The 27,703-nt window shown below is 45.0% G+C and overlaps 1 protein-coding gene across 1 annotated transcript in view; it reads left to right on the top strand.

Annotated features, from left to right (window-relative positions):
- The first annotated feature begins 1,813 nt into the window (after positions 1-1,813).
- mtnr1c (melatonin receptor 1C) overlaps positions 1,814-27,703 on the top strand; it is a 28,313-nt gene continuing 2,423 nt past the window's right edge. The window contains exon 1 of the mRNA XM_086105732.1: positions 1,814-2,439. Within this exon, the coding sequence (XP_085961858.1) occupies positions 2,247-2,439 (193 nt within the window). The 5' untranslated portion in view covers positions 1,814-2,246. The remainder of the gene's footprint in view (positions 2,440-27,703) is intronic.

Here is a 27,703-nt window from a genome sequence, read left to right as displayed (position 1 = left end):
TTGTAGGTCACGCCAGATTCCTCTTCAGTCGATCCAAGACACTTCAGAACCACAAAAGGTCCCTTCCAGTGTGGAGACAGCTTTTGATGTGAAGTTGTAGGGTTACTCAACCACACGTAATCCCCTGGGGTGTAAGGAGTGTGATGGACATGTTGGTCACAGTGATGTTTCTGTCGCACGTGAGCTTGATCCCTGTTCACAGTAGCAGACCTGAAGGCAGATTGCAGCTTTCGGGTCAGTTGTACTGCATAGTCAGCTGAAGTGCCGGGCGTGGAGTTTGGAAACGGCACATCAGGGGGGAACAGGGCATTAACAGGCATCCGTGCCTCTCGACCATGGGTCAGGAAAAAGGGGGTGTATCCCGTAGAGGAGTGAGGGCTGGTGTTATAGGCCAAGGCCACCTGATTGAGGCAGTCATCCCACTCTCCAGACTGCTGGAGAAGAGTCTTAGCTAATTGGTCGATGAGTGTCCGGTTAAATCGTTCCACCATACCGTCACATTGTGGATGATATGGGCTGGTCCTTGTCTTCTTCACTCCTAGTAGACCACAAAGATGTTTGACGAGGTCCGACTCGAACTGCCGTCCTTGGTCCGTGTGAAGACTCTCCGGGATTCCATGCTCTCTGATGAAGTTCTCAAAAATGCATTTGGCCACAGTTGTTAGCCTTTGATCTGGAATGGCGTAGAGGTTGACGTATTTAGAAAAGTAATCTTGAACCACCAGCACATACCGGTTGCCATGGCTGGTGACTGGCAATTCCAAGATGTCAGCTGCCACTTTCTGGAATGGTGAGGTTGCAGTCACTGTCTTCATGGGTGCTCTCTGATGTGGGACAGGTTTGCGTCGAGCGTCACACGGCACACACTTCTTGCACCACTGACGAATATCCCGGGACATGAATGGCCAGTAGCACAATACCTGAGCATGTTGCAGAACCTTCTCCGCTGACAAATGGCCTGCCACAGGATTACCATGGAGCAGCTTGAAGACGTCTTCCTGCAACTCTTGCGGTATGATAACCTGATAGACTACTGACTTGGATGTTCGGTTATGGACTTTCCAACAGAGCAGCTCATTGTGAAAGGTGAGCCTTCTGTATTCACGCCAGAGTGACTTCTCTGCAGCGGGTCTGTTTTTCATCCTCCATAGTGGGGGTTTGTAGCCTTTGGTCTTCCATCTGATGACCTCCGCCAGGATCGGGTCCTGCTGTTGCTTCTCCTGCAGCTCCAATCCACTGGTGGAAAGCTGGAAAGTCGATGAGGGGCATCCTTCGCACTGGTTTGGAACCGGCTGATGGGGTATTGGTTCTGGTTCCGGCTGAAGATCGGCGGTGCACACATAGCTGGGTTTTGTGACGACATGAAAAGGCAACGAACGGGATGACAGAAGGGTTTTCAGTGGTGGCAGGTGGACTTGTTACCTCTGGGCGCCTCGGCAATGAGTCTGCATTCTGATGCCGATATCCTTCTCTATAAATTTAGTGTATTTACTTCTAATCCGTGAAACCACTTAGTTTTAAGGCAATCCCTCACACCTCCTCCCATTTTGGCAGTTGTAAGAATTTCTTGCGGACACACGAAGGCGCCATTTGCTTGTTACGTGCGGTGGAGATCAATAATCTCTAAATGTTTTTTACACCACATAATGAAATCGCCTCTTGACCTGCGAGATCTCATCGGTTGGGAGGGGGCGGGGGGCATTGGGTGGGGTACTCCGTGGACTTGTCAGGACGCACAGCGCGCCACACACGCGCACGCTTGTGGTGAACGGCGCAGTCATCTCGCTCAGAGAGCGTGAACACAAGTGCAGTCTTTATTCGGATTGTAGAAAAAGCCAACACGGGACTCAGGCTCCGTGTGCATGAGTGATGAGGCTCGATCGCATCCTTCCATTACGCACCGGGGGTCTCATATGACCCCTCTAAGCAGCGTTTTTTGGTACCGTGGTGGACTGGGAGGACCTTCGGTGACACACGAGGACCACACGGACCCTTCTGTAGCATTTACCACTTCGACTGCCAACTTATTCCCCTTAATGGCGTCAAATTGTCGCTATTGCTGCTGTTCCAACAGTACACATGTCGGACCGTGCTTTTGGGTCCCGACGAGCAGGAAGTTCCAGGCGCCCTCCGGCTAAGTTTTTGTGCGTGTTTTTATTTATATTTTTTTTAACTTTGATTGCTTTCAAGCCCCACTGAAACGCGGGAGCAACACTTCCACCATGGTCACCGTGCCCTGAAGGGAGATGGGTTTCGAGGGGAGGGAGCTGAACGGCTCAACTTGTTTGTCCGGGAATGAGAACGGCACCGGACTGAGCGCCTCGTCCGGACTGTCCACTGCGCTGGCCAGCGTGCTGATCTTTACGATCGTGGTCGACATCCTGGGCAACGTTCTCGTCATCCTGTCCGTGTATAGGAATAAAAAGCTTCGGAATGCAGGTGAGGGACTTGAAACAACCCCTAAGTGGTGAGTTCATGCAAGAAAGGAACAAACAAAAACACGAAAAGATTCTATGTACATTATCTGTCTGAATTCCAGAAAAAAAGCATCCTCTTTTCACTGCATTGTTTTATTTGTACACGTGTAAAAGATGCCGCCAGCCAGCTCCGTCGCCGTTACACATGCATTACATGATCCATACACAATTTGCACACATATAAACATTTTCAGGCCCTGAACTCCAAAATTATGATTTGTAGAACCAAATCCAGAGAATATCAAGTGGGATACATGAGCATAGATTCCCGGATATTATGATAGCTATTTGCAGGAATGGGTTGTGACCAGCTGCAATGTCGCCTATGTCTGCCTCAGGGCTTTGAGGTTCTGTGTTTGCATCTCACATGAGTCTGCATGATCTCATGCTTGCTTGGGTTTTCTCCAGGTGCTCTGGCTTAAGTACATATGTTGAATTGACCATTCACCTAAACATGATTTTGAATGCTTGTTTGTGTATTTGTGCCGTGTGATTGGCTGGCGACTTGCCTCTCACCCAAAGTCACCAAAGTCAGCTGGGATAGGCTCCAGCTCACCTGATTGGAAAAGCTCAATGAATGAATGGATTGAAATATATGAGGAAAATATAAAAGTCTGGTGAGATGAATTATAGTTATCTACAAAGAGGATTCCTTAACCTTATACTATTAAAGTCAAATACACTGAGCACTATAACATGGGCTTCTTATTGGCGGGATGCTAGTCTAGAGGCCTTTCGATACGCATGTGGATGAAAGCAAAATATTACATTGAAGAAGGAGATCAAACATTCGGACTGTTTGAGGTACATATTGTGATACTGCAGTGCTTCTCAAATAGTGGCGCGCGCACCCCCTGGGGGCGCGAGGCTCCGTCAAGGGGGGGGCGCGTTTGACCTCGCTTTCTTACTTTGATTTTTTTTTACTGTCCTAGAATTAAGTGCAATTGCACCTCCGCTACACTAGAGGGCAGGGGCGCTCTCATTGGCAGAGTGTCCGCAGGGAGCATTCGAAGGGAGGAAATATGACAAAGCGTATGTAGCGCTTGGCTTCACTGTGACTACGGTGGGAGACGAGGAAAGACCGATGTGCTTACTGTGTCTAAAAATGTTGGCAGCGGACAGCATGAAGCCAAATAAATTAAGGCGTCACTTAAAGACATTGCACGCTGATCAGCCACTTGAGTTTTTTTTCGACGAAAATGTGCCCAACATTGCCAACAATCATCCCGCGTTGTGACTGCTACTTCAGTGCACTAAAATACAGGCCCCAGCTACACATTGAGCAGGAGCCGAGAGTTGCTGTGTCCTGCTTCAAACCTCGCTTCGAAAAGCTGTGCATTGCAAAACGTGCTCATTGTAGCCATTAATCCAGACATCATCTTTGATTAAAAAAAAAAAGCACAAATTCTTTAATGTTTTTGTTTTGCAAGTTAAAGTTTTTTTTAATATTGTGCTCCTGAGTTAATGTTGGTGATCAGTTTGAATGCATTATTATTTATTGATTTTATGTCATTTTATTTTTAAGTATTGTATGGTTTGACATGGCCAGTATAAAAATGTTTACAGTTTAATTAAGGATTTATTTTATTTTTGAATTTCAGATGCACTTTAAATCTTTTCTGTTCCAGTTAATAGAGCTCTTATTTGTTTTGAGTTCGTCCATATTTCTTTATTTTTTTATTCTCTTACACGTTAAAAAGGATACAGTGTTATGCAGAGGTGTACTTACAACAATTTCATGGACAAATGATACTATTTATAGTCGCACAGGTGTGTGGGGCGCGAGACATGACAGAAAATAATTGAGAAGCAATGTAATACTCTAAACACATCAAATTTGAACATGTTCAAAAAATAAAGCTTTGATATTCAATATTTACCCACAAAATCTTTTATCCTGATTGGATAATTGCAGTTTCGCAGTTAGTTCACGAGTTGATATCAGAAGTTAAAACTGTCAACTTGTGATGTTACAGTTTCTCACCTATACAGCTCGTTTGCACCTAAATCCTCTATTAAAATGCTCATAATATGACTTCGAAGTCACAGCCAACCCTGTGCTTGACAGCCTGTTATCTTAAGTGAGTCCCTCTAGGTGTGATGGAGTTTCCGCAGCCTTGCCTGTCTTCTGTCACATCTCTCCATAAATAATGACACTTCCCTTCCCTCCAGTTGGCTTTATCCTTGGTCCACCATCCCTGATAAATCACATCCTTCCTTGTATGAGGACCTGTAGTGCCAAGGTGAGAGACTGTTGCTTCACTTCACACAACATCGTATCATTTTGTCATACACTTGAGGGGTCCCAGGAGCAGCGTGAAGGTGAGCAAGATGTTCATTAAAGCCACTTTAAAGCTCTTTTTCATACTTCTGAGAGAATGCAGTCATCCAAATGACTCTCTGTCAAGTTCAGAGTCGTAACTTCAGAGTAGTGACAGTAAGTTTTCACCCTGACCTTGATGGTCGAAGTAGAATGACGATGTGGAGGGGAAAAAAAAGTTTCCATCGGCAGATATTATCAAAACAAAGCATCCTACTAATACCTGTCAACCTCGGCTAATAGCTGCCCTTATAAATGATTAGGATTCCCCTGACAAAGCAACTAAAACCCGTACAACGGCTTACCGCGCATGCACGGTACGCACATCCTGCTTTATCAATCCGACCGTACGCAGCGATGAAAAAAATATACGATTGAGGATTACCTTTGCTGGTTTGCCGTGACAATAGTAGCGACCGACGACGGCGTTGTCGTTGGCTACCAGCAGGTGAGACGATCTGGATTTGAGCCAAAATGGTCTTTGTGAGATCGGTTCACAATTGTTTTTTGTTTTTCCCCGTATAAAAGTTGTAATACGCCACACATGATTTGAAATGATAAAAAAACTTATAAAATATGGGGAAAACGTACAAGTTGACAGGTATGCCTACTTTACACAGAGTGGTACAGGTCAGTTGAGGTCTTTTTTGTGTTATTCTACCTTCATGGTGTCAGGTAACCCAGATTTGTTGTGCTTTTGTTATGGTCGTATTGGCTGCTAGCAATTGCTGCATCTGCTTCATAAATAGTAAATGTAACTAAAAGGAGACCAAGTATAACCCTCAGTACAATACTTGGCACTGATTGGGTGATGCAGTTATTTTTGTTTTGAAAATGTCGTCACTGGCAAGCTCCTTGTTTTGACCAGCTAAGTCCTGTTATCTCGATGATCGGCACAGGAAAAGTTTGCTGGTATTCCACTTCATTCTCAGTGGCAAAATGCGAGGGCTAATTTTCTTTCAACCACTCAAAGTTGCCTGCCTCAAACTTGCCAGTCCAGGGTGAAGTCCGTTTTCACCTAAAGTCAGATGGGATATGTTGCAGCTCACAGCAAACCTTGAAAACGGGAAAAAGAGTTTGGAAATCAATCAATAGATCAATGAAAGAACAGCATTGTTTTGACTGTGTGACAGATATTATGTTTTGAATGCAAAGAAACCAATGTGAATTGATGGTGCATACGTCTCTTGATTTATTTTTGCACATATCTTGACCAAAAAAAAAAAAAAAAAAATTCGCAAATAAATAATTGAATTATTAAGTTTTTATAACATTGGAAAGTCTGTTTATTTATTCTTTAAATTAAACCTCATTTGTGAAAAACTGCATCTGTGGAATGAGTACCACAAATTATAATTATGTAGCATTGTGCTGCACCTGTGTAAGATTTGCTAAACCTCTGCCATTTTTTAAAAAATTGTGCCATTGCAACTGACTTTTGTCTATTGTTTTGTTTGTTTGTTTGTTTGTTTGTTTGTTTATTGAACATAAAACATATATACAGTAATAATTTGACAGAAAATAAGGTAGATAAAAAAAGTAAAAAGAAAGAAATCAATCTTCATTCAACACAGTTATTATGTTCAAGGGAGTAGGAAGTTTTCTGAATAATTACGTTCAATTGACATGGTTGTTGTGATACATTTATGTTCTTGGATATATTTGTTATTATGCTGCTTTTAACGTCAAAGGTTCAATACTTAAAAGACAAGGGCGTTTGTACCGTGCCCTCACAGTGAAGGTGGAGGCTTGTGAGAAAGCCAATGACCAAGAGTCGGTGTTCGCACAGAGATGCTAATGAGGACATGAAAACCAGGCGTCAGTATGTTGGGTCAGAGAGTGCTTGGAATAATGAGAGATTCCATGTTCAAATACATTACATAACAAGAAGTGGTCCTGTATTCATGTGCCAAAAGCTAGTTGGCAAGAAGCATCGTACCAAGGCGGGGGTGGGGGACATTTTGATTATTGATTTTGCAAAAGCACACAGTTGGCTGGTCTCAGACAAGAGCGTCGCGGGTAAAAAGCCCTGTTGAGAAGTCTTGCGTGCATGCGGGTGGGTATGGTATCCGTTGGCCATGGCCACTGGACACCAAAACAAGCAGGAGTGACTGATGAGGGCAGTCGTATGGTAGTTTACAGTCTTCTCATCTCATTGCCATGTGTGAGTCTCCAAAAATAAACAGGTAGATCGAGAAATGGAGCAATAGATGGATCATGAAATTCATCCGCAAAGGGAATTCAGTCCTGGGGTCTCTCTGCGGCTTTCCACTTTTCTTTCCCTTAAGTAAATGCCATTTGTAGCCCTGTCAGTGTCTCAACAATCTCGGCACTGTTGTTGAACTTATTTATAGCGTTGGCTTTTTCATATGAATGTTTAATTGTACAGATTTTCTTAAAGGCAAGCAAAGTCATGGAACAAAGCTGTTGATGTTTCGTTCATCTCCTCTTAAAACACGTGTCAAATTCAAGGCCAGATCGGAGCCGCCACATCATTTTATGTGGCCCGCGAAAGCAAATCAAAGAAGTTAGCGTTCATGATGCTTGCTAAAATCGCTACCAAAATTCTCAAATTCTCATTTGTAATAAATAAGAGTGATACTGTCAGCATTTTCTTGTTACCAAACCCATTACAGTAACTTAAACAAGCAGTGAATAAACATTTATTTTTGACTTCTTTATTTGGTTTCAGTCAAAACGGCCCTCCAAGGAAAATGGTAACTAAAATGTGGCCCGCGACAAAAATGAGTTTGACACCCCTGTCTTAAGAGGTGGCTGGGGTTTATTTTGTTTGTTTTTATTTTGTTTCGCTTTGGGGTTGTTTTTGTTTGTTTGTTTTTTGTGGAGTTGTTATCCAGCAGTGTACACTGTACAGTACAGTGGAGGTTGTTTAAGCACTGTCACCTCATACCTTCTCCATGAAGTAACTTGGATTAAAGCTCGGAGGGCCCCGCCAAGGACCCCGCGTCATCTGTCAAAACAAATCGCTGATGCACGTCGTCATGTATGAACATGTTATACATCTTTTAAAAGCTGAGTTTCTGGAGATTTGAATGGCACCGTACATGTTACAATTGTCAAATTTGAACCGAAGCTTGGGGAGACTTAAGCTTTGATCCTGTCGTGTTTTCATGTCCTAATCAACATTCTAAATCCATTTTCAAGGCAGATATTGTGAAAAGAAATTAGACGAACATAAGATTCGCCTTTTTTGTCTGTTTTCGAACATCCATAGTTCAGTGACAGGAGCACTTACACACATTCTTATTGTATGGGAGAAATATTCATAATAATAACATTTGGAATATTTCAAGAAGAGACCAAAACAATGCTGATACTCCAAATGGTTCAAGAATAGCTACAAATTTACTTTGGGTGCACCTTTCCATAGGCGTTTTTGGCAAAGTTGCCCTCGGTTTAAAGGGTTAAATGAAGACACTAAATTAGCCGTCGGTGGCGCGTGTGATGGGTGCTGCGGTCATGTGGTATCGCAGTATTACAAAGTGATGACATGCATGAATGTGTTTGGCCACAGTTGAGCGTGGGACAGAGGAGGGTCGAGCGAAACTGGACGGAATAGTTTGTCGCGGGTCGGGCTGAGTTGTTGCGGATTGGTGGGAGCGTTGGTGTCTTGTTCAAAGGCACCTTGGTCATGCGCACCTCTAAGAGCAAGTGATGCACATTTTCATCCACATTCGCTGCAGTAGGAGGAGCTATTTTTCTTTCTTTCCATGATGTATTTTAGTTGGTAAGTTTTATTATGAATCACAAATCACAGTGTTGGGTTTTCCAGAAAGGGAAGATAGTTTCCCCTACACGGCAGTCATCGAATCAATCCTGTGTTCTTCCATCACGGTTTGGTTTGGGGCCGCCACAAAAAAGGACAAAATCCGACTTCAACGGACAGTTAGGACGGCGGAAAAAATCGTTGGCACCGCCCTACCCACTCTTGAGGACTTGCACACTGCAAGAATCAAGACAAGGGCACGGAAAATCCTCCTGGATCCCCCGCACCCTGCCCACCACCTTTTCCAGCTACTCCCCTCAGGCAGACGCTACAGATCCATGCGCACCAAATCCAGTAGACACTTAAACAGCTTCTTCCCTCTAGCCATTAACTCCTTAAACAGTCACTGACGTAGTCACTCTTCTTGTACTACAAATACTGCTACTGGTTACTCTAAAATGGTTCAATGATTTGTTGTTTACGATGATACTAATGCAGCGTGTTATACCGGAGACAAATTCCTTGTGTGTTCTACATACTTGGCCAATAAAGATGATTCTGATTCTGATTCTGATTCTGATTCTTATTTTTTTTGTCACTATTTGGGTCTGTTTGTGGAATACATCTACTCCACCAATATTTCTCCTAAGATCCTTGCCCACCTTTTTTCCAATCCCTCCTTCATTTCAGGTCAGTGTTAATCTGCAAAGCAGTTTTTGCCCTGCGATGCTTGACTGCTAAAGGCATCTCTCTCTCTCTCTCTCTCTCTCTCTCTCAACACTTGCTTTGAAGATGAATGCTGCGCTCATTCTGCTCAGTTTCATTGCCTGATGTTGTACACCTTCAACCATCCGTTTTCTATACTGCTTATCCTTGATAAGATTGTAGGGAGCTGGCGCTTTGACTTAAATGTCAGTGCTATTGATGACACTCTGGTCTCTTGAAACTTTTGGGACGCACTGCCGACCTGAGTCAAAGTCGAACACAATGTAATCTTCTTTTCAAATAGCACGGATCCATCACTTGACAGTCTTTTATGTTTGTTGTGCAAGCTAGACCCATTCCCATTTATCAAAACAGTTCAGCCCGCAGGCCAAGAGTTTGACACATATCATTTTTCATGCACATATAAACACACTTGAAACTACAAGCCCGCCTGTATTCGCCATCCAAACAGCAATGACTGGTAGCACGTTGATTGCAACTCCTAAAAGCCCACAATGATTTGGTACTCTTTGTGACATGTATCTAAAAAGCGAGGCCAGACAATCTTTTTCAACCAGCGTGATGCACTGGCACATCTACTGAATAATCTGCATCCAAATAGGTTTCCTATCATGCATTTGTATTAGAACTGAACATTCAACAAAATAAAGGAACATATACGGTGTACAGTCTATTAAAAACAAAGCCTGACGGCTGATCAAAATAAAATTTCCCAAATTGCAGCCTTTCCAATTTCAAAATGTCATATGACTACAATAAGGTATTGATTTTTATTGGATGAATTGTCCAGCCCTCATTTGTATTATCAGGTGTTCTGAAGTGCCTAAATATAAGATGATTACTCCAAAGTGACTGTTGATAAGGCGCACATGACACTGTGGCACTGCCAACAGTGTTAACATTACAATGTCCCAGTGGGGTTAAACAGACTAAAAATACCCTCACAAAAAAGTGCTCAGAGAGGAGCAGAGCGAACAGATGGTGGAAAGAATGACTTGTGTTTGAACCCCCACGTCAGACCCTGTGCTTCATGTAAATTTGGGGAGGTACTTTATTTTTTTTTAAGTCATATAATGCAGCTCATGCTGTTGTCATGAGCAAAACCTGAAAACTGGGGTGTCCCTGAGGGTTTGTGGAGTGGGGGAGGAGGGGATCGAGTCATTGGACTGACTGAGTCAAAACAAGCCAGATATCTTAAATTGACAAGATGGCTCCCGGGTAATGTCACTTCAGACGCCACATTACATGTAATATAATTTCCACAGAGCTAAATAAAAGATGACATTGTATTTATTTCTGATGAGATGAGCATGGAGGAAACATCATAACAATCACACTCTGTGTCATTCCACATACTGGAAGTGGTAGGGTGGAGAACATTTACTGTGCGTGAACCAAGTTAACGCACTACTGTCATAACTTTCCCATTACAGTAGGAGTTGGATCCATGCCTACATTCCGTCACACATTTTTTGCAAAACGGAATGTCTCATGTGGAAATCTTTTTCAAGTGAACTATTCAAGTTCAACCACATTTTTGCTGTCGGGCAATGCTGTGGTTTTGTGCAACTTTAGAGGTATAGTTTAATACAGGGGTGCCCATTATGTCGATCGCGATCGACCAGTAGATCAAGGACTGTGTTCAGTTAATTCGGTTTTTTCACGGCCCTCTGAATAGGGATCGTCGGCCAGCATGGAAGGATCACTCTTTCTGTACTTTTTTACTTTTTTGATACATTTATTGGGACACTTTGCAGCAGAAGTAGATGTAGTAGTAGATGAAACGGAAGTAGTTGCAGTAGCAGTATCAGAAGCAGTAGCAGAAACAGGTAATAACCATTGGGCCATGCCGACGACGAAGCGAGTGTATTCACAAACGTAACATAATGCGATCCTGATTTTTATACGTCGCGCGAACGGTCACCTGTCAGTGGCAGCCCCGCCCCTCTTAAAGTGCCAGGTTAATCCAACACCTCCCACTTAAATTCCCGATGTTCCATCCAGGGAATTTACACCAACACGTAATCAAAGACCCCATTCAGTTACAATAGTGAAAGCTCACAAACATTACAATAGTTGGGGGTTTTTTTTGTTTTTTTAGTTTGTTTTTTTTGCGAACAGTTGTCCAATGTTCTCTCCTGTTTTCAGTGAAGAGCATAGCCCCCAAAGTCAATCATGGCCCTCAAGCGGGTCAGTGGCTTTATGAGGCGTGGGTGCTCAACTTCATGTATGTACGGTGTACATTTTGTCTGGGCATGGTGGCAGCGATCCGCCTACACCAACCAGCCAAATAATGACTTAAAAGGGATTTGACTGGAGCTAGGGTGCGGGTCACAGAGTTGCAGCTGGAGTCAAGGCCTCTGTTGGGATAAGAACAACCAGCCTCCTTACATCTCTTTGAAGGATGATGGTTGGTGGGAGTTGTTAACGTGTTCTGCCTTTTCTCTCAGTGTTTATCATTGGCAGTCCGGCACAAACTTTGACGTCAACGTCCCTGACGATTCCGTGCTTGTCGGATCTTGTGGCCGTGACTCGGCCCAAGCGGAATTGCCCTCTGATAGCGTTCGGGTCCACGATCCAAACCACGTCTCCTTCTTTGACGTTTCTTCGTTTTGTATGCCACTTCTCACGGACAAAGAGATTAGGACCAGCTAGTTCGCTCCATTTGGTCCAAAATCTGTCCACTAAATTGTGGATGTTCCTCAGCCTGCGCCAGGGGTGAGTGACAAGATCAAGTCCATCTGTGTCTCCTCCCACTGAGGATCGTCCGAGGATGAGAGAATTGGGACTAATGTATTCGATGGACTCCTCTTGCTCCTGGGCGTGAGCGTCGATCGGGCGCTCGTTCGTCAGGTTGGCTGCCTGAAACAGTAGAGTTTGAAACTCACCCCAGGTGAGATAGTCTGTTGCTCCTTTCAAACTCGTGAGGGCTCTTTTTATCAATTTCACGGCAGCTTCTGCTGCTCCATTTCGGTGGGGCGCATCAGCAGGGTGGAAGCTCCACGCCCAGTCCGTCCCGTTCTTGGAAGCGATGTCCTCAACTGATGACGTCTGAACACAGCGTATGTGGTTTTGGAGCTCATTCAGGGCGGGTTTCGCCGCGATGAAATTTGTCCCTTTGTCGGACCATAGCTTGCGTGGATGGCCCCTTAGAGCAACAAAGCGTGAGTAGGCTAGCAGAAAGCTTTCTGAAGATTGGTCATCGCATACATCAGCATGGACTGCCCTTGAAGCCATGCAGCAGAAGACGATGCCCCAGACTTTCTTTCTTACTCTCCCTTTGACTGCGTCTTTGACTTCATAGGGGCCAAATAGATCCAAGGTTGTATACTCAAAAGGGCCTGCCCTTTGTGTGCGCTCTAACGGGAGGTCACTCATCACTTGCTGGCATACTCTTGCTCTTTGCTTTCGGCAGTGGATGCAGTCATTTATCACTCTTCTCACGACTCGATGGCCTTGTATTATCCAGGCTCTTTTCCGAGTGCGTAGGAGAGTTGCTGTGACCCCTTCATGGTTCTTCTCATGAGCCTCTAGGGCCAGCAGTGTGGCCAGTCTTGTATGCATAGGGACCAGAGGAATAGCAATTTTGCCTTCGTTCCAGGACTGAATACGTCCTCCGCAGAGCAGGAGTCCTGTCCCCCCATTGGTCCGGACCACGAGTCGGTCAAGTGTTGAGTCCCGTATTTCAGCTCCATCCTGGGCTTCAAGGACAAGGCATCGGAAGGCTTCTGCTCTCTCCATAGCTGTAAGACTGGGTTTGGGATTCCTATTGATTGTGGTCTGGTCGTTACCTCCCAACCAAGCCTCCACTGCCCGACGTGTCCAGGCAACCGTCCCACACAGCTTCGTGAGGGAGCTGAATCTCCCAGGCCCAATGAGGCGCACAAGGGCCAGGACTTGCATCCGTGGGATAGGGATAAAAGGAGGTGGAGTGGTTCCCGGTCTACCAAGCTCCGGAGGCTTCATCATGTCGTTTTTCTTTTCCTTATGCCTTGTGACCACTGCAGAGAATGCGCGTCTTTGAAACCTCTTGATGCTCTCGTCAGCGACCGTGGCAGAGACTTCACTTGCAGTCTTCACCGACCATTCACTCTCAGGCCATTTGAGGAATTGAGGCCCGGTCTGCCACTCAGTCTTCGTCCAACTCCTCAGGGGTCGCGCCCCTTGTGAGGATATCTGCGATGTTAAGGCATCCTTCAACCCACTTCCAGGTGTCCACCGGACCGGCTTTCTGGATTTCTCCGATCCGGTTTGCGAAGAAGGTTTGGTATCCATAGCTGTCCTTTTGGATTGCACCGAGGATCGTCTGGCTGTCTACTAAGTGTACCCAGTGATCGACTGGGATGCGGCAGTGCCTCTCAAAGTATTTCTTCAAGCGAGTAGCGATCACCGCACCGCACAGTTCAGCCTTAATTCCATCCCCCTTCTGGTCGAGAGGAGTAAGCTTGGCCTTAGACTCCACCAGCGTCACGATGACCTGACCAGGCTTGGTTTCCCAGTGAAGATAAAGTACAGCTCCGTAAGAGGCTTCACTCCCATCAGAAAATGTAATTCCAACTGGGGGGCCTAAGACTTCAGTGGGTGTGAGGCTTCGGTCGAATCTTACTTGGCCGAGCCTTACATACTCCTCGAAGAGTGTAACAGCTGCCTCCCAGAGTCTTGGTGACAGCGGATCATCCCATGTATCTTTCACAGGACGATCTTTTCTTGCTTCTTGAAAGGATTCTCTTACAAGGATTACTCCCTTCTGTTTTGCAGGGGTAACTAGACCAATTGGGTCATAGAGGCTGGCGATTTGGCCAAGAAGCAAACGTCGGCTTAGTGGCTCAGGAGTACTCCTCCTGACCTCCTCCTCCCTTAAGTCGAGCCCAGTCCTCATCTTCCCCCTTTTCTTTGAGAAGTTGATCGAAGCAAGGATGCGGAGCTTGTCTGACTCAGGCTCATACCCAACGCCAAGGGCTTTACTGTCCTCCTCTTGCAGCTGATTTGGGAGCATGAGGATTGTCGGAGTGCTTGGACAGCCAGACTGGGGACTGCCTTGGGCTTCCCCCCTCCCACTTTGGCCAGAGAAGACCCAGGGTTTTAGAGAGAACCCCCCAGCCTTCAATATCTTCTCAACACCAACAGTTATCTTTCGCAGCACATCGATTTCATTGTCTGATGTCAGGATGTCATCAACGTAACAGTCCTCTTCAATGACTCTGCGTTCTTTGAGCATTGATGAGAACTGTGGAAGTTTAGCTGTCTGTCGCATTGTGACTTGGGCTATACAGCCTGCAGGCTTAACGCCAATATTCACTCGGACGACTGCAAACGTTTCCATTTCGTTCTGGGGGTCATCCCTCCACAGAAATCGATGTAAGTGAACTTCTTTGTCCTTAAGCCAAACGGAGTTGTACATCTTTCGTACATCACCCAGGGCAGCATGTTGTCCGCTTCGGAACCGTAAGAGAACACCTCTTATTGGATTAAGTACATCCGGACCTTTGTCGAGAAGGTCATTCAGGCTCCAACCCTGAAACTCCTGGCTGCTGTTCCACACTATCCTGACAGGGGTTGAGGCAGAGTGGGGGTTTGGGGCGACCAAGTGGCTAATGTACCACTTAGGGCCCTTCCAGGACATCAGTTCTTCTTCTGAGAGCTTGACGGCTGCACCTCTTCTGACCATGTCGTGGATTTGCTCACTATACGCTGCTTTCCAGGCGGGCTCTCGTTCCAGCCTAGTTTCGGTTCTCCTGAAAGTAGCCTCCACAGCTCTGCGATTGTCAGGGAGAGAGGGCGGGTCTCCTCGCCAGGGATACGCAGCGTCCCAGTGGGGTGACTGGCTGTGTTTGTCTGCTAGGACGTAGGTGAGGCAATTCTTGATTTTCTCCAACTCCCTTTCTTCTCCGAGAGTCATCTCCTTTCCTCCTGGGGAACACGTGCCACATTTGGAGCCCCCACATTGAGGATCGCACGCTGCCCCGGTACTGTCCCACCTGAACCACTCTAACACTTCCTTGTTAGCTATAGTGGTGTTGCTAATGACTTTTTCGTCCTTTGTCAACAGAGGGTTTGGATCACTTGAGTCCACAAGAACCTCCTCATACACTTTTGAGGCAGTTCTCATGGACCTTGCGAAATGAGTGTCGGATTGGCGGAAGGTTAGTTCCACCCTCTCAACGAGGTCAGGGTGGGTCCCGCCAACTGTCTTTCCAAGTGGGCCATCCCAGAGAATCAGGTCCCCGTTTCTCTGAACTGGTTGTGGGACCAGGCGACCTTCCCTGTGACTAATGAGGAGATCGATTTTGGTGGGCTGGACCAAGTCCTCAGCAGCAACCCCAGGGAAGAAGCCTTGAAGCTGGTGTGGTGCTGCTTTCTGGCTGACCTCTGCGATGCATTCCAGGCCATAGCAGACGATCTTGTGCACTCCCACTGTTCCCTCAGGAGTCTCTACCCTCAACCGAAGGGTATATCTCCTGGTCATGACTGTTTTCCTCATCCCGCCAACTCCATGTACAATCAGTTTGATGTCCTCTCCACATAGTCCTAAACGCTTGGCTCCAGTGTTTGTGATGTAATTGGTATCTGAAGCAAGGTCAATCAATGTACCAATCAGATGGCCAGAATTGGTCGTAACCTTGAGGAGCATCATTAGCACTGGATATTCTTTTAGTACACTTCCAGTACTGGTGCAAATTGCTGCGGTGGTTTTGTTTGAGAATACTTTCCTGTACTCTGTCCTCTGCTCTGGGGTTAGTGTAGCAAGAAACTCTTCCTGCTGGCTTGTTAGGCCAAAAGGCCTTTTTGCCACCTTCACTGGGACTTTACTGCCATCGTCCTTTTGGGTGGCGAACCTGGGGCACAGCAGGTAGTGGTGAGCCTCGTCTTGCCGGCAGTCTGCTTTACTGCAAAGGAACCCCGAGTTGCAAAAGCCATTCTTCGGATGAATGCTTAAGCATCGATTGCATATCCCATGGGTTCTTAGGTGAGACTTTCTTCTTGCCAGGTCCATATCCCTGAATGTTTTGCATGCAAAAAGCCTTCCAGTGTGCGTTTCATCACCACAGGCAGAGCATGCGGTTTGCAGCCTTCCTGCAGAACCTCGTTGACCTGCAGTGACTCTGGAGAAAGCCTTCTTAGCCCTTTTCTCGATTGTTTCTATCGGGCGTTTCTCAGATGGAGCCTTTTCTGCAAGACTTGTTTCCAGCTGGTCCAGCTCCTCAAGAATGAGCTCGTGTCTCTTTAGGAATTGGAGAAGGCACTCAAAGTGGTTCTGCAGGGCAAAGCCATTCATTGGCTCATTCTTGTAAGCTACCCATTTCTCCTTTAGAAAGTTTGGTAACTTACTCTCAAGTGACTGTGCCACGAGTCGGTTCTTCATCACATCCTCTTCACCCAGGATAAGAAGGTTGCTTAAGGCCCTTTCCACTGTTTGGATTAGCTCTATCGCTTTTCTAGGGTGATTTCCTTTTACGGGGACTAGGCCTTGCACCTCATTTGCTATTGTTTGGACGATCCTTGCTTTGTTCCCGTATCTGTTGTCCAAACGCCGGAACATTTCCTCCGCGGACCCGCAACTGGACAGGACCAGGTCCTTCTTCACCTTATCACTAAGGCTTCCTAGGAGATGGAATCTTGTTATACTTGCCGTCCTAAAAGGGTTCCCCAATTGCTCCAGTTCTCCCCACTCAGCCTTCCACCGGAAGTAATCTGTCATGTCACCGGAAAATGTGGGGAGCCGTGCTCTCTCGAGAGGGAACCGATTTCTGGACCCGTACCCTCCAGGATACATGTCAGGGTTACCTCGGGGAGCACTCTGGTCCATTGGCGGTGTCTGGATTTTGGTATCTGGATTTGAGATGGTTGTTTGTGTGGGATTAAATGGAACACTTGGGGTGGTGTTGCCTGAAGGAAGTTCAGGCTTGAGACTGAGACCGGTGAATGGAGGCTCTGTGGGGCTGACAGGATCAGGCATGTTTTTTGCTTTGTCTGACTCTTTTTCCAGTGGGGCCTTGCCATCCACATCGTCGGACGACTTTTCTGCGTATCTTTTCTGCCAGCTATCCTCAAAGTCTCTAACCTGGCGCCACAGAGCTTGAACCTTCTCCTTCAACACCTTTGTGTTGGCATATGAGATTAATGCGTCCCAGTCACTGCATTTTTTCTCGAGCTCGTCAACCCTCTCCTTCAGGCAATTTCTGGTGAGCTCAAAGTCAGTTTTATGTAATTTATTTATGTTGCAGCTCTCCAGTTGAACCATTTTAGCTTCTGCACTGGAAATACATTCCTTGATGTCATCTGCAGTGAACTTCGTCCAGATTGTTTCCTGGATGAGCTCAACAGTTCCGGTGTATTTGCGCAGGCATTCAGCTGTTTTCTCTGCGATGCAGGCCGCTTCTTCTTCTGCCTTGCCCTCTTCATCCTCGGTTCCCTTAACCGCACTGAGGGCTTCAGCATAGTCGTATCCTGTATCACTGACCCTCTCATAGTCTACCTCAAGGGCCTTCAGCTCATCAATTAGGGCTTTCTCTCCCAACAGGTTGACTCTGGAGGCAAGCTTATTGGTCCTCTTTGTGAAGGACGATTGCGCAGCAGAGCGCTTCACTCTGAGGGTTTCGAGTTCACGGGAGTCCATTTTCCTAGTCTGACCAGAGCTTATTTTACCAGGGTCTTTCCCACTAGATGGCGGTGCTCCTTTGGCCAATCTCAGGACTGAATAGATAAGGTGTTTGCTTGGAGAGTTTCAAGCCTCTTCAAGGCTTGAAACTCATCGGGGGATCTTATCCAACCTCGATGGTTATTACTGTTCAGTTAATTCCGTTTTTTCACGGCCCTCTGAATAGGGATCGCCGGCCAGCATGGAAGGATCACTCTTTCTGTACTTTTTTACTTTTTTGATACATTTATTGGGACACTTTGCAGCAGAAGTAGATGTAGTAGTAGATGAAACGGAAGTAGTTGCAGTAGCAGTATCAGAAGCAGTAGCAGAAGCAGGTAATAACCATTGGGCCATGCCGACGACGAAGCGAGTGTATTCACAAACGTAACATAATGCGATCCTGTTTTTTATACGTCGCGCGAACGGTCACCTGTCAGTGGCAGCCCCGCCCCTCTTAAAGTGCCAGGTTAATCCAACAGACTGGTCCCAAGTCTATCCGAGGGGTGTCGAGGGAAAAGAAAACCCAAACATTTGTGTCCCTGTGCATGTAGGTAATATATTTTTTTGTGTTCATGCACACTGCACCCTAATCATTCAATCAGTCTCACTTTCACAAAAAATATTTAAAAAATAAAATAAAACAGTCATCTTTAACCTACGGTGACATGAGACTGCGTCACCGAATGTTGTTAGCGCTCAGCAGTCTGCAGTTGCAGCTTGTGATTAGAGTTGTTGCGCTATATTTTTTATCACTATCATTATTCTCATTCAGAGTTTGTTTTGTACAATTCACCGAGGGGACGGGCAAAGAATGGGAATCTGGAGGCCAGAGAGAATAATTTTAAAACGGTGCGTGTGAGCTACGATCATTAACAGGCTGCCTAAGTGCGTCGCATGCCTCAGCGTCAGGCTAATGCTCATCATGATATGCGTGTGTACGTGTGTGCGTGCGTGTGTATGCGCGATAACGGGTCGATCGTGGCAGGTTGGTTGATCGAAAAATAGATCTTCGGTCAAAAAAAGGCACTCCTAGTTTAACATAACCTTGTTACAGTACACAGGGTTTAACGTTGGGTTCCATCATTGTACAGTTGCAACATAATCCAAACATTAACCTATCCTAGCCCAGTAGTAAAGTCATAATACATATTTGTATAAGTGTAACACTTCACACTCATAGCGTAATGGTACATTTATTTCCCTAAAAGAATCATGGGTCCAGTTCCCACTCATTGACATTGTGAATGTGAGATTGAATAATGGTCTGACTCTATGGGCTCTATTTTCAGAGATGGCGTACGTGCACTTGGGCGTAAAAAAAAAATAAAAATAAAATAAATATCTTGATTTTCATACAGGTGCAAGTCTTCTTTATTGTGCTTGGAAATTTTGTCAGACCGTGCTGTGCCATGTTTGGAGTTCTGGCGGACCAAGGACATGCACCCAGCAGGGTTATCATAGTTTTGAAGGCTGTCACCAAGTGCCCACTTTACAGAGCTGATCTGTGATTATCCACCCATGGAGGTCTGCTTGCAGTTTCTTACAAATGAATTTCAATCTCCTCCATGGATTCCAGCCATGTAGACCTTGCACGTCTTCTGCATCGAATTTGAAGGAAATGAGAAGATCCACTTCCAGTGGTTGAGAAGCTGGATGACCGTGTTCACGGCCACAAAAGCGCAAATGCCCATTTCTGTGTGTGTATTTGTGAAATTAACAAAAGAAAGTAAACTCTACCTATGCGTACAGTTTTGCGCTAGACTTGCATTGGGCACAAAGACAGCACGGATAGGCTCCAGCCATATCCTTGAACAGGAGAAACAGTACAGAAAATGGATGCATGGACAACAATGTCACGTTTTGCATGATGGTAGTTGGAGGACCCCAAAAAAAGCAGGAAAGGAGGCAGCAGGGTGGACTGACCAAGATGTACAAACATCTATGACAGAAACAGAACATGACAGGAGCGCACAAACACTCACACTGATTCAACAAGAACCGACAGAACCTTCTATTGCTTCTATTGGGCTATTGGCTGTAGTATGTGGAAATACAGCAGTTTTGATCAGGCCCCAAATGATGACATGGAATTTGCCACAAAAGTAAACTAAAGGTCATTTTCGATATACCGTTAGTGGTTCACATTAGTGACTTTTGTCACCAATGTGAAGGTGTGAGGTGAGAGCGAGGGACGAATATAAAACCGGAAAAATTGGAGAATCGTGCAGCCATGCAAGCTGCCTCGTATTAAGTTTATCCTTCCATCTTTGTTTTTGTTGTGTCTGCCTTTCAGCGAGTTTTTATGTGCCATAAATATGGCAACATATGCAATCTATTAAACATGCAAGCTTGTTGGCTGGAAGGGAGGGAATGAGTCACATTATATTTCTGAAAGTGCTGCAAGTACAGCAGAAGACGCATATGTGTGTGTATGCATGGGTATATATATATATGACTTGTTTTGGTTTCATTCCAAAAAAAAAAGAAAAAGGTCCAAGAGTATGAGGTACTATTATTTTTGGGACCTATAGTGAAGCTGGATTTCAAAGTGAGCGCTGACTCTCATTGATGGAGCACATTCATAAACACTGGAACATAGTATCATTTGAGGATTCATGTTTGGAAATGACAAAGTAAGCACATATGCGAATATTTGCTTACCATGTTGATATGCAATAGGGCTTGACAGACATGTCCCTAGAAGACCTTTGCCTTAAGGGCGGTACATGAAATGCATGAGTGGGGGAGGGATCCGATTATTATATATGTACCACTTGTATATTTGATGGTAACGTACTGTATTTAAGTAGTCTTTGCAACAACCACTGGCAAGTATTATTATAGAAATTTACCATACATAGACGCCACCTTGCGAATGTTGACACCCCAACTGTGTTGGGAGTGGCAAAGTGAAGCGATTTTGCAAGGATGCCTTACTTGCTTTTGGGAGATGTATCATCAAGACATAACTCATTGGATTAACAAGGAACCATTGCTTTTGATTGTATTATGCCATTGTAACTCCATTTTATAAATATTATTTATTTTATGGTTAATACGATCCATGACGGCAAGGGCGCTGACGTACCACTCAGTGGGCCACCCAGCTCAAGTTGACATTTGCAGCAGAAATGAAAAGAAAAAAAAGCACAAGAAACCTGCTCTTCATGTTAAATGCCGTACCGTGATCTGCCAGCCTAAGCAATTAATGTAGGAAACAAAATGTCAGCTAATGTGATCTGCGATCAATAGTCACCGAGTTTTATTTTGACGTATCTACTTACAGTATGCGCACATCAAGCTCTGAAAATATTTCAACGATCGCCCCGATATTTCAGATTTTCTGGACGATATGCATTTTCAAATCTTAATTGACACTGTTATATTGTACATTAGCACTAGCACAAGTAACAAGAGCTACAGTCTTTTGACAATGACACTATTTCTTATAGTCTTTGTCAAATGATGATGATGATGAAGAAAAGTGATGGAAATCATGTAGAAATAAATTGCTGCTTTCCTCTCAGCTACGTTTTAGTAATTACTTCATCCTCTTGACAATAAGGAGGAGAGATGCTTGAGCTGGCCACAGTTCAGGCTGTCTGTCGCCCAGGCCGCCCAGATAGTGCAGACGGTAACACTGTGCTGCAGCATGTCATCCCGAATTCAAACCCGTACACAATGACAAACGCACACAGCAAGTTGAGCGTCACAAACACAAACTGACAGGTTTGCCCTGTGAGCTGACTCCAAAAGGAAGAACAAATCCATTTATTTTTATTTTAACATGGCTGAGCCAAGACCTCGGCTGTTTTCCTGACGCTTGGCTTATACCTGAAAAAGGCCCACCCGTGGGAAAATAGTAATGGTAAAAGCAAAAAGTATCAAAAGAGGCAAATGTTTTCATGACATTTTTATTTGTGACAAATGAGGACTAGTATTATCAGAGGAGGCCAATCCAGGTCCAGGAAGTAATGAGCTGCCATTGTTCTGGCTTTAGCCACAGGTGCTTTCAACCCGCTTGTTCGATTCTCGCTAATTTTATCCCCTAACCAACACTTAAATGCTCAACAGTACGGTAATAATAATCCCTACTAGCAAGGTCTCCAACCATTTCCTTACAAAAAAGTAGGAAATATGAAATATGCTTTATCAGTATATTCGAGTATATAAAATGTACTTTTTCATACTAAATTGGAATCAATTTTAAAAAGTTTTAAAAGTATACGATCAGTATCTATCTGTATACTTTTCAGTATAAGACAAGTATATTACAAGTATGTATCCAATCCAATTTGTCTGACTTAATAATGTTTCATTAATATTTAGAATTGGGGCCGTTAAATTGATCTAACAATTGATTGAGGTTATTTGCAAAGCAGGTGGACATCAAATACATTGACCAAAACAAACACAGGAAGATTAATTTGTGTGTGTGTGTGGGGGGGGGGGGGGGGGGGTGACTCCTTGTCATTCTTTTTTTTTGAAAGTACTGTAGATTGAATTGGCAGTCCAGTGTATGAACTCCCTTATATATAGATATGTAATCGGATTAATTTATTGTTCCGGCTCCTGAAGAGCCATGTTACATTTGTTTCGTATTTTCTATAACTACAGAGCTGCTTTATTTTGTAAGGTTAATTCGTTATTGTGAAGGGCACACCGGACTTTATGGAGTGAGACACTTCCGGTTGAACGTTGCACGGGGAACCTCCGAACGATGGACTGCAACTTCGTGTCGTAGGCCAAGCACAGCCTGTATGTAAATATTTTATGTAAATGTATGCCATATTATTAATTTGTGGGGTGTGTTCAGCGTGTATTTACATTGTGGGGCGTTTCTATTGTTTAATTCACATTTATGCACAGCGATTAGCACATTAGCATATTAGCTCGTTAGCAACACTAGCGTAGCCACGCGTTCGTCACATGTCAGATCAGTGGGGCACATTGTTTTACCACGATTTACGTTACAACATATAAGTGTTTTTATGTCTGTCTGTTTCCGTTTTACACCTTCTTGACTCGCTGGTGAATAAATCGCTGGAAATATCAACGGTGTGGTCATTGAAGGAGTTGTCTGTCTGTCTAGCCGCAACGGGGACGCGGCGAGGGCGGAACAGTAAAAAGGCTCGCTAAACGGCGATAGCACGAGGAAGTGTGCGGCTCTCAGACTTCGGTGTCAAGTACAACAATGCACTCCACAGAGGATGACAAGCTGGAGGTACGCTCCGTCTGCTCCAACTCATCGACCAGATCCAGCAGCTTACTCGTAAAGGCAGCAGTTGAAGCTTGTGCAAAGGCTGAAGCTGCACGCGCTAGAGCAGAGTTTGCTCGGAAAGAAATTGAAATTAGGATCAAACAAGCAGAACTCACTGCCACACTTGATGCTCTCAAAGAGGAAAGGGAGGTAGAAGCTGCTCTTGCTGAAGCAAACGTGTTTGAAGCAGCAGTAGCCGAAGTGAAGGAAAAAGGTGAAACATCTCCATGGCAAGCAGAAAAACAACATGAGGAAGCAAAACAATACAGTAAAGACGACATTGAAGCCATGCTCACCACTCGTGGATTAAACCAATTCCCATCATCTGCTCATCCAAGTAGTTATGGGCAACAAGCCTACCTGAAGTCATCATCAGACCATCAGGGTGAGGACTTACCAGGTGACAGACGCTTCACACCCAACAAGCAGTCTCCATGTGCCATCAGCCCAGCCTCACATCCACCTCCATCTACTGACAACGACCTTGCCAGTCTTGTTAAATATCTAGCAAAAAGGAGTTTAGTTACAGATGGTTTAACAAAGTTCACGGACAGAGCTGAGGACTACTGGGCTTGGAAGGTGTCCTTTAACAATGCCATTGAAGGGCTAAGCCTTAGACCAAGCGAAGAATTAGACCTGCTCGCCCGGTGGCTGGGTGAAGAGTCTTCCAAACATGCCAAACGCATACGCTCCATCCACCTCAACAGTCCAGCAGAGGGCCTCAGCAGAGTATGGGAACGGCTACAAGTTTGCTATGGCACCCCAGAAGCGATTGAGAAGTCTCTCTTGGACAGATTAGAACACTTTCACAAGGTTTCCATGAAAGAGCCTCAAAAACTCAGAGAATTAGGTGACCTTCTATCCGAAATAGACGCAGCCAAATCTGCTGGGTACTTACCCGGTCTAGGATATTTGGATACTTCTCGTGGCGTTGCCCCTGTTGACAAGCTGCCAATTTGTCTTCAAGACAAGTGGATGTCAGAAGGGACAAAATACAAAAAGAGACACAATGTGAGTTTCCCTCCATTTTCATTTTTCTGCTGTTTTATACAAGATGAAGCTGACATGAGAAGCGATCCCAGCTTCAAGTCAATCCCAACAGCTACTACGTCAACCCCACCAATTCACGATGACAACTACTCAAGGTTTGGCAAATCCAGAGGTCCTGTCACCGTCCACAAAACAGAAGTAAATACGACTGTAGAAACAAACCACTTAAAATCCAGTGAATTTGAGCGCAGAGAATGCCCCATCCATCAGAAGCCGCACTCCCTGAAGATGTGTAGGGGTTTTAGAGAAAAGACATTAGACGAACGCAAGGCATATCTCAGAGAACAAAACATTTGTTTCCGATGCTGTGATTCTTCCTCCCATCAAGCCAAAGATTGTAAGGTAGAAATATTCTGTTCAGAGTGTAATAGCAACAGACATATCGCTGCATTACACGCAGGTCCAGCTCCATGGTCAGCACAGTACATACAACATAAACCTATGAGCCAAGGTGGAGAGCACGGAGAGGAGCATGATGGGGAGGAGTAAAATGATACATTAACCGTCGAAACTATCTCAGCTTGTACTCAAATATGTGGGAGCTTAAATGGGGGTTGCTCCTGTTCAAAGATATGTCCCATCTACGTGTATCCACAGGGACATCCAGACAAGAAGGTCAAGGTTTATGCTATCATAGACGACCAAAGCAATAGGTCATTAGCTAAATCGGCCCTTTTTGACACCTTTGGCATTCCAGAGGCTCCATGGCGCCGTATACACTTAAAACATGTTCAGGGGTTAACATGACAAATGGCCGTGTAGCTGAGAACTTTATCATACAGTCAGTTGATGGTGAGTTCAGTTCCATGCTGCCTCGTCTGCTCGAGTGTGACGCACTGCCAGACAATAAGTCCGAAATTGCAACACCGGACGTTACTCTCGCACATCCACACCTTAGACACTTGACAGGAAAAATCCACCCTCTCGACACCAACGCAGAGATTATGTTGCTATTGGGGCGCGACATAGTGCAAGTTCACAAGGTGCTTGAACACATTAATGGCCCAGTTAATGCTCCATTTGCGCAGAAACTAACACTTGGGTGGGTTATTGTGGGCGATGTATGCTTAAGGGGCGTTCACAAACCTCCTAGTGTAGCCACTTAGAGAACTACTGTTCTACAAGACAGGCGTCCTAGTCTCCTACCACCCTGTCAGAATCGTTTACATCTCAAGGAACATCTCCAGATACCCAGTGAGCCACGGGCCACTCACACTGCACGTCAAAAAGAGGACTATGTGTTTCAACTTCAACAAACTGAGAATGATGAAGAGGTAGCCCCATCACTCGAAGCCAAGCAGTTTGTACAAAAACATTTCTATGTTGACGTTCCCACTGATTCAGAGATAGCCAAGCTTCTTAAAGACACTCAAGAACTGCTTGTTGCTTGCAACTTAAGTCTTCACAAAATAGCCACAGACAGTCCAAACATCATGGCAGCATTTCCCAAGGAAGATTTGACAAACGGGGTCAGAGACTTCAACACAGAGTTTCTACTAAAGCCTACAGAGATCGACAAAAGCGACACCTTCCAACTACAAGACCTTGAAACGGACACAGAGATTCGTCCTTTGCTCACAGCTATTTCCCAAGTGCCACCATCTTGCCTCAAATCATCTAAGATGCAGTCCTTCTCCAGCATGTGAAGCAGTTGGGAGCTGATGATAGGGACCCCACGAAGGATCTTAGACTGTCAACTTGCTCAACTTGGACCTCAACGCCTCTCTCATGAGGTCACGGCGCCTCCTTCAGGCGACTTTGAGGAGAGAGACCTCCACCGGCAGCAGTGGAGGCAGGTCTGGAGTTTGGCGAACCTTTTCTGGCATCGCTGGCGTGGGGATTGCGTTTCAACTCTGCAGTGTCAACGGCAGTGGCATTCTGCAGGACCCGGTCTGATGTCATCCTGCTCGGGGATCCCCTGGCGGCGGGGAACCAATGGCCAATGGGACTCATAGTGAAGGCTATCCCAAGCAGTGATGGCCATGTTAGAAAAGTAGAAGTCAAGGTGGTCAAAGAAGGTAATGCTAGAATTTACCTGAGGCCAGTAACTGATGTTGTGCTTCTTTTGTCGGATGCTATACAGCAGAATTAGTTTGGTGGTTCAGGGTGACATCTTCATGATGTCAGGTGGGGAGTGTTCCGGCTCCTGAAGAGCCATGTAACATTTGTTTCCTATTTTCTATAACTACAGAGCTGCTTTATTTTGTAAGGTTAATTCGTTATTGTGAAGGGCACACCGGACTTTATGGAGTGAGACACTTCCGGTTGAACGTTGCACGGGGAACCTCCGAACGATGGACTGCAACTTCGTGTCGTAGGCCAAGCACAGCCTGTATGTAAATATTTTATGTAAATGTATGCCATATTATTAATTTGTGGGGTGTGTTCAGCGTGTATTTACATTGTGGGGCGTTTCTATTGTTTAATTCACATTTATGCACAGCGATTAGCACATTAGCATATTAGCTCGTTAGCAACACTAGCGTAGCCACGCGTTCGTCACATGTCAGATCAGTGGGGCACATTGTTTTACCACGATTTACGTTACAACATATAAGTGTTTTTATGTCTGTCTGTTTCAGTTTTACACCTTGACTCACTGGTGAATAAATCGCTGGAAATATCAACGGTGTGGTCATTGAAGGAGTTGTCTGTCTGTCTAGCCGCAACGGGGACGCGGCGAGGGCGGAACATTTATATTTTATCTTTCTGGCCCAGTAACAGCTGCACTGTAACAACATCAGACGCCATTTTCTATGATTCATGCCCTCTGAGATGATCCAGTGTCACGCAGACTCCAGCTTTGACCTGAGGAGGACAGGATAATAACACGCACGACAACACTAAAATCACAATGCATGTTTGTGCGGTGAATAAAGCTCGCTGTGCATGGCAGATGACGCACAGAGAACACGTTTACTCCACACAGGAAGCTCAAAGTCAAGATTTGAACCCAAACTGCAGAACTGTGAGGCAGAAGTGCGTTCCACACTTTGCCGCATATAGGCAGTTCACATTATGTGAAGTGAATCCTTGTAACTGCCCCTCTTTCCTTTTTAAATTCTTGACACAATATTTTCTTCTCAAATTGATTCAAGTCATATCAAAGCAGAGAAGGAAACACTTTGATCAGGCAGCAATTTGAGATCCTAATCAAAATCCTGACTTGGTCTTCAAACTGCTGTTTTGCCCCTCAATTAATTTTATATGAATATGAAGACAAGGCCTTCTTTTTATGTGGATTTTATGACTTGAAAATACCCAATTAGTTTCTCTTTACAACATGTGATCTTCACAAGGTGGCAACTTCTTTTTGTGGATATGTTTTGAGGGACTAGAAATCCCATTTTCAAGACAATGCTTTATTAAAACAATGCATTAAGCCATGTGTATGCGACAATGTTATTGAATGTCCTTGAACGTACACAGTATTTTATGTTAGTTGAATCCAAGACAGGTTTTTACTCTGGAATCAAGAAATCTTGCGTTGGACCATCAATGC

The sequence above is a fragment of the Hippocampus guttulatus genome, chromosome 2, assembly GCF_054856545.1.
Source record: "Hippocampus guttulatus isolate MCC_2025c chromosome 2, RoL_Hgut_1.0, whole genome shotgun sequence".
NCBI lineage: Eukaryota > Metazoa > Chordata > Actinopteri > Syngnathiformes > Syngnathidae > Hippocampus > Hippocampus guttulatus.
This window is presented reverse-complemented; position numbering and strand designations above follow the sequence as displayed.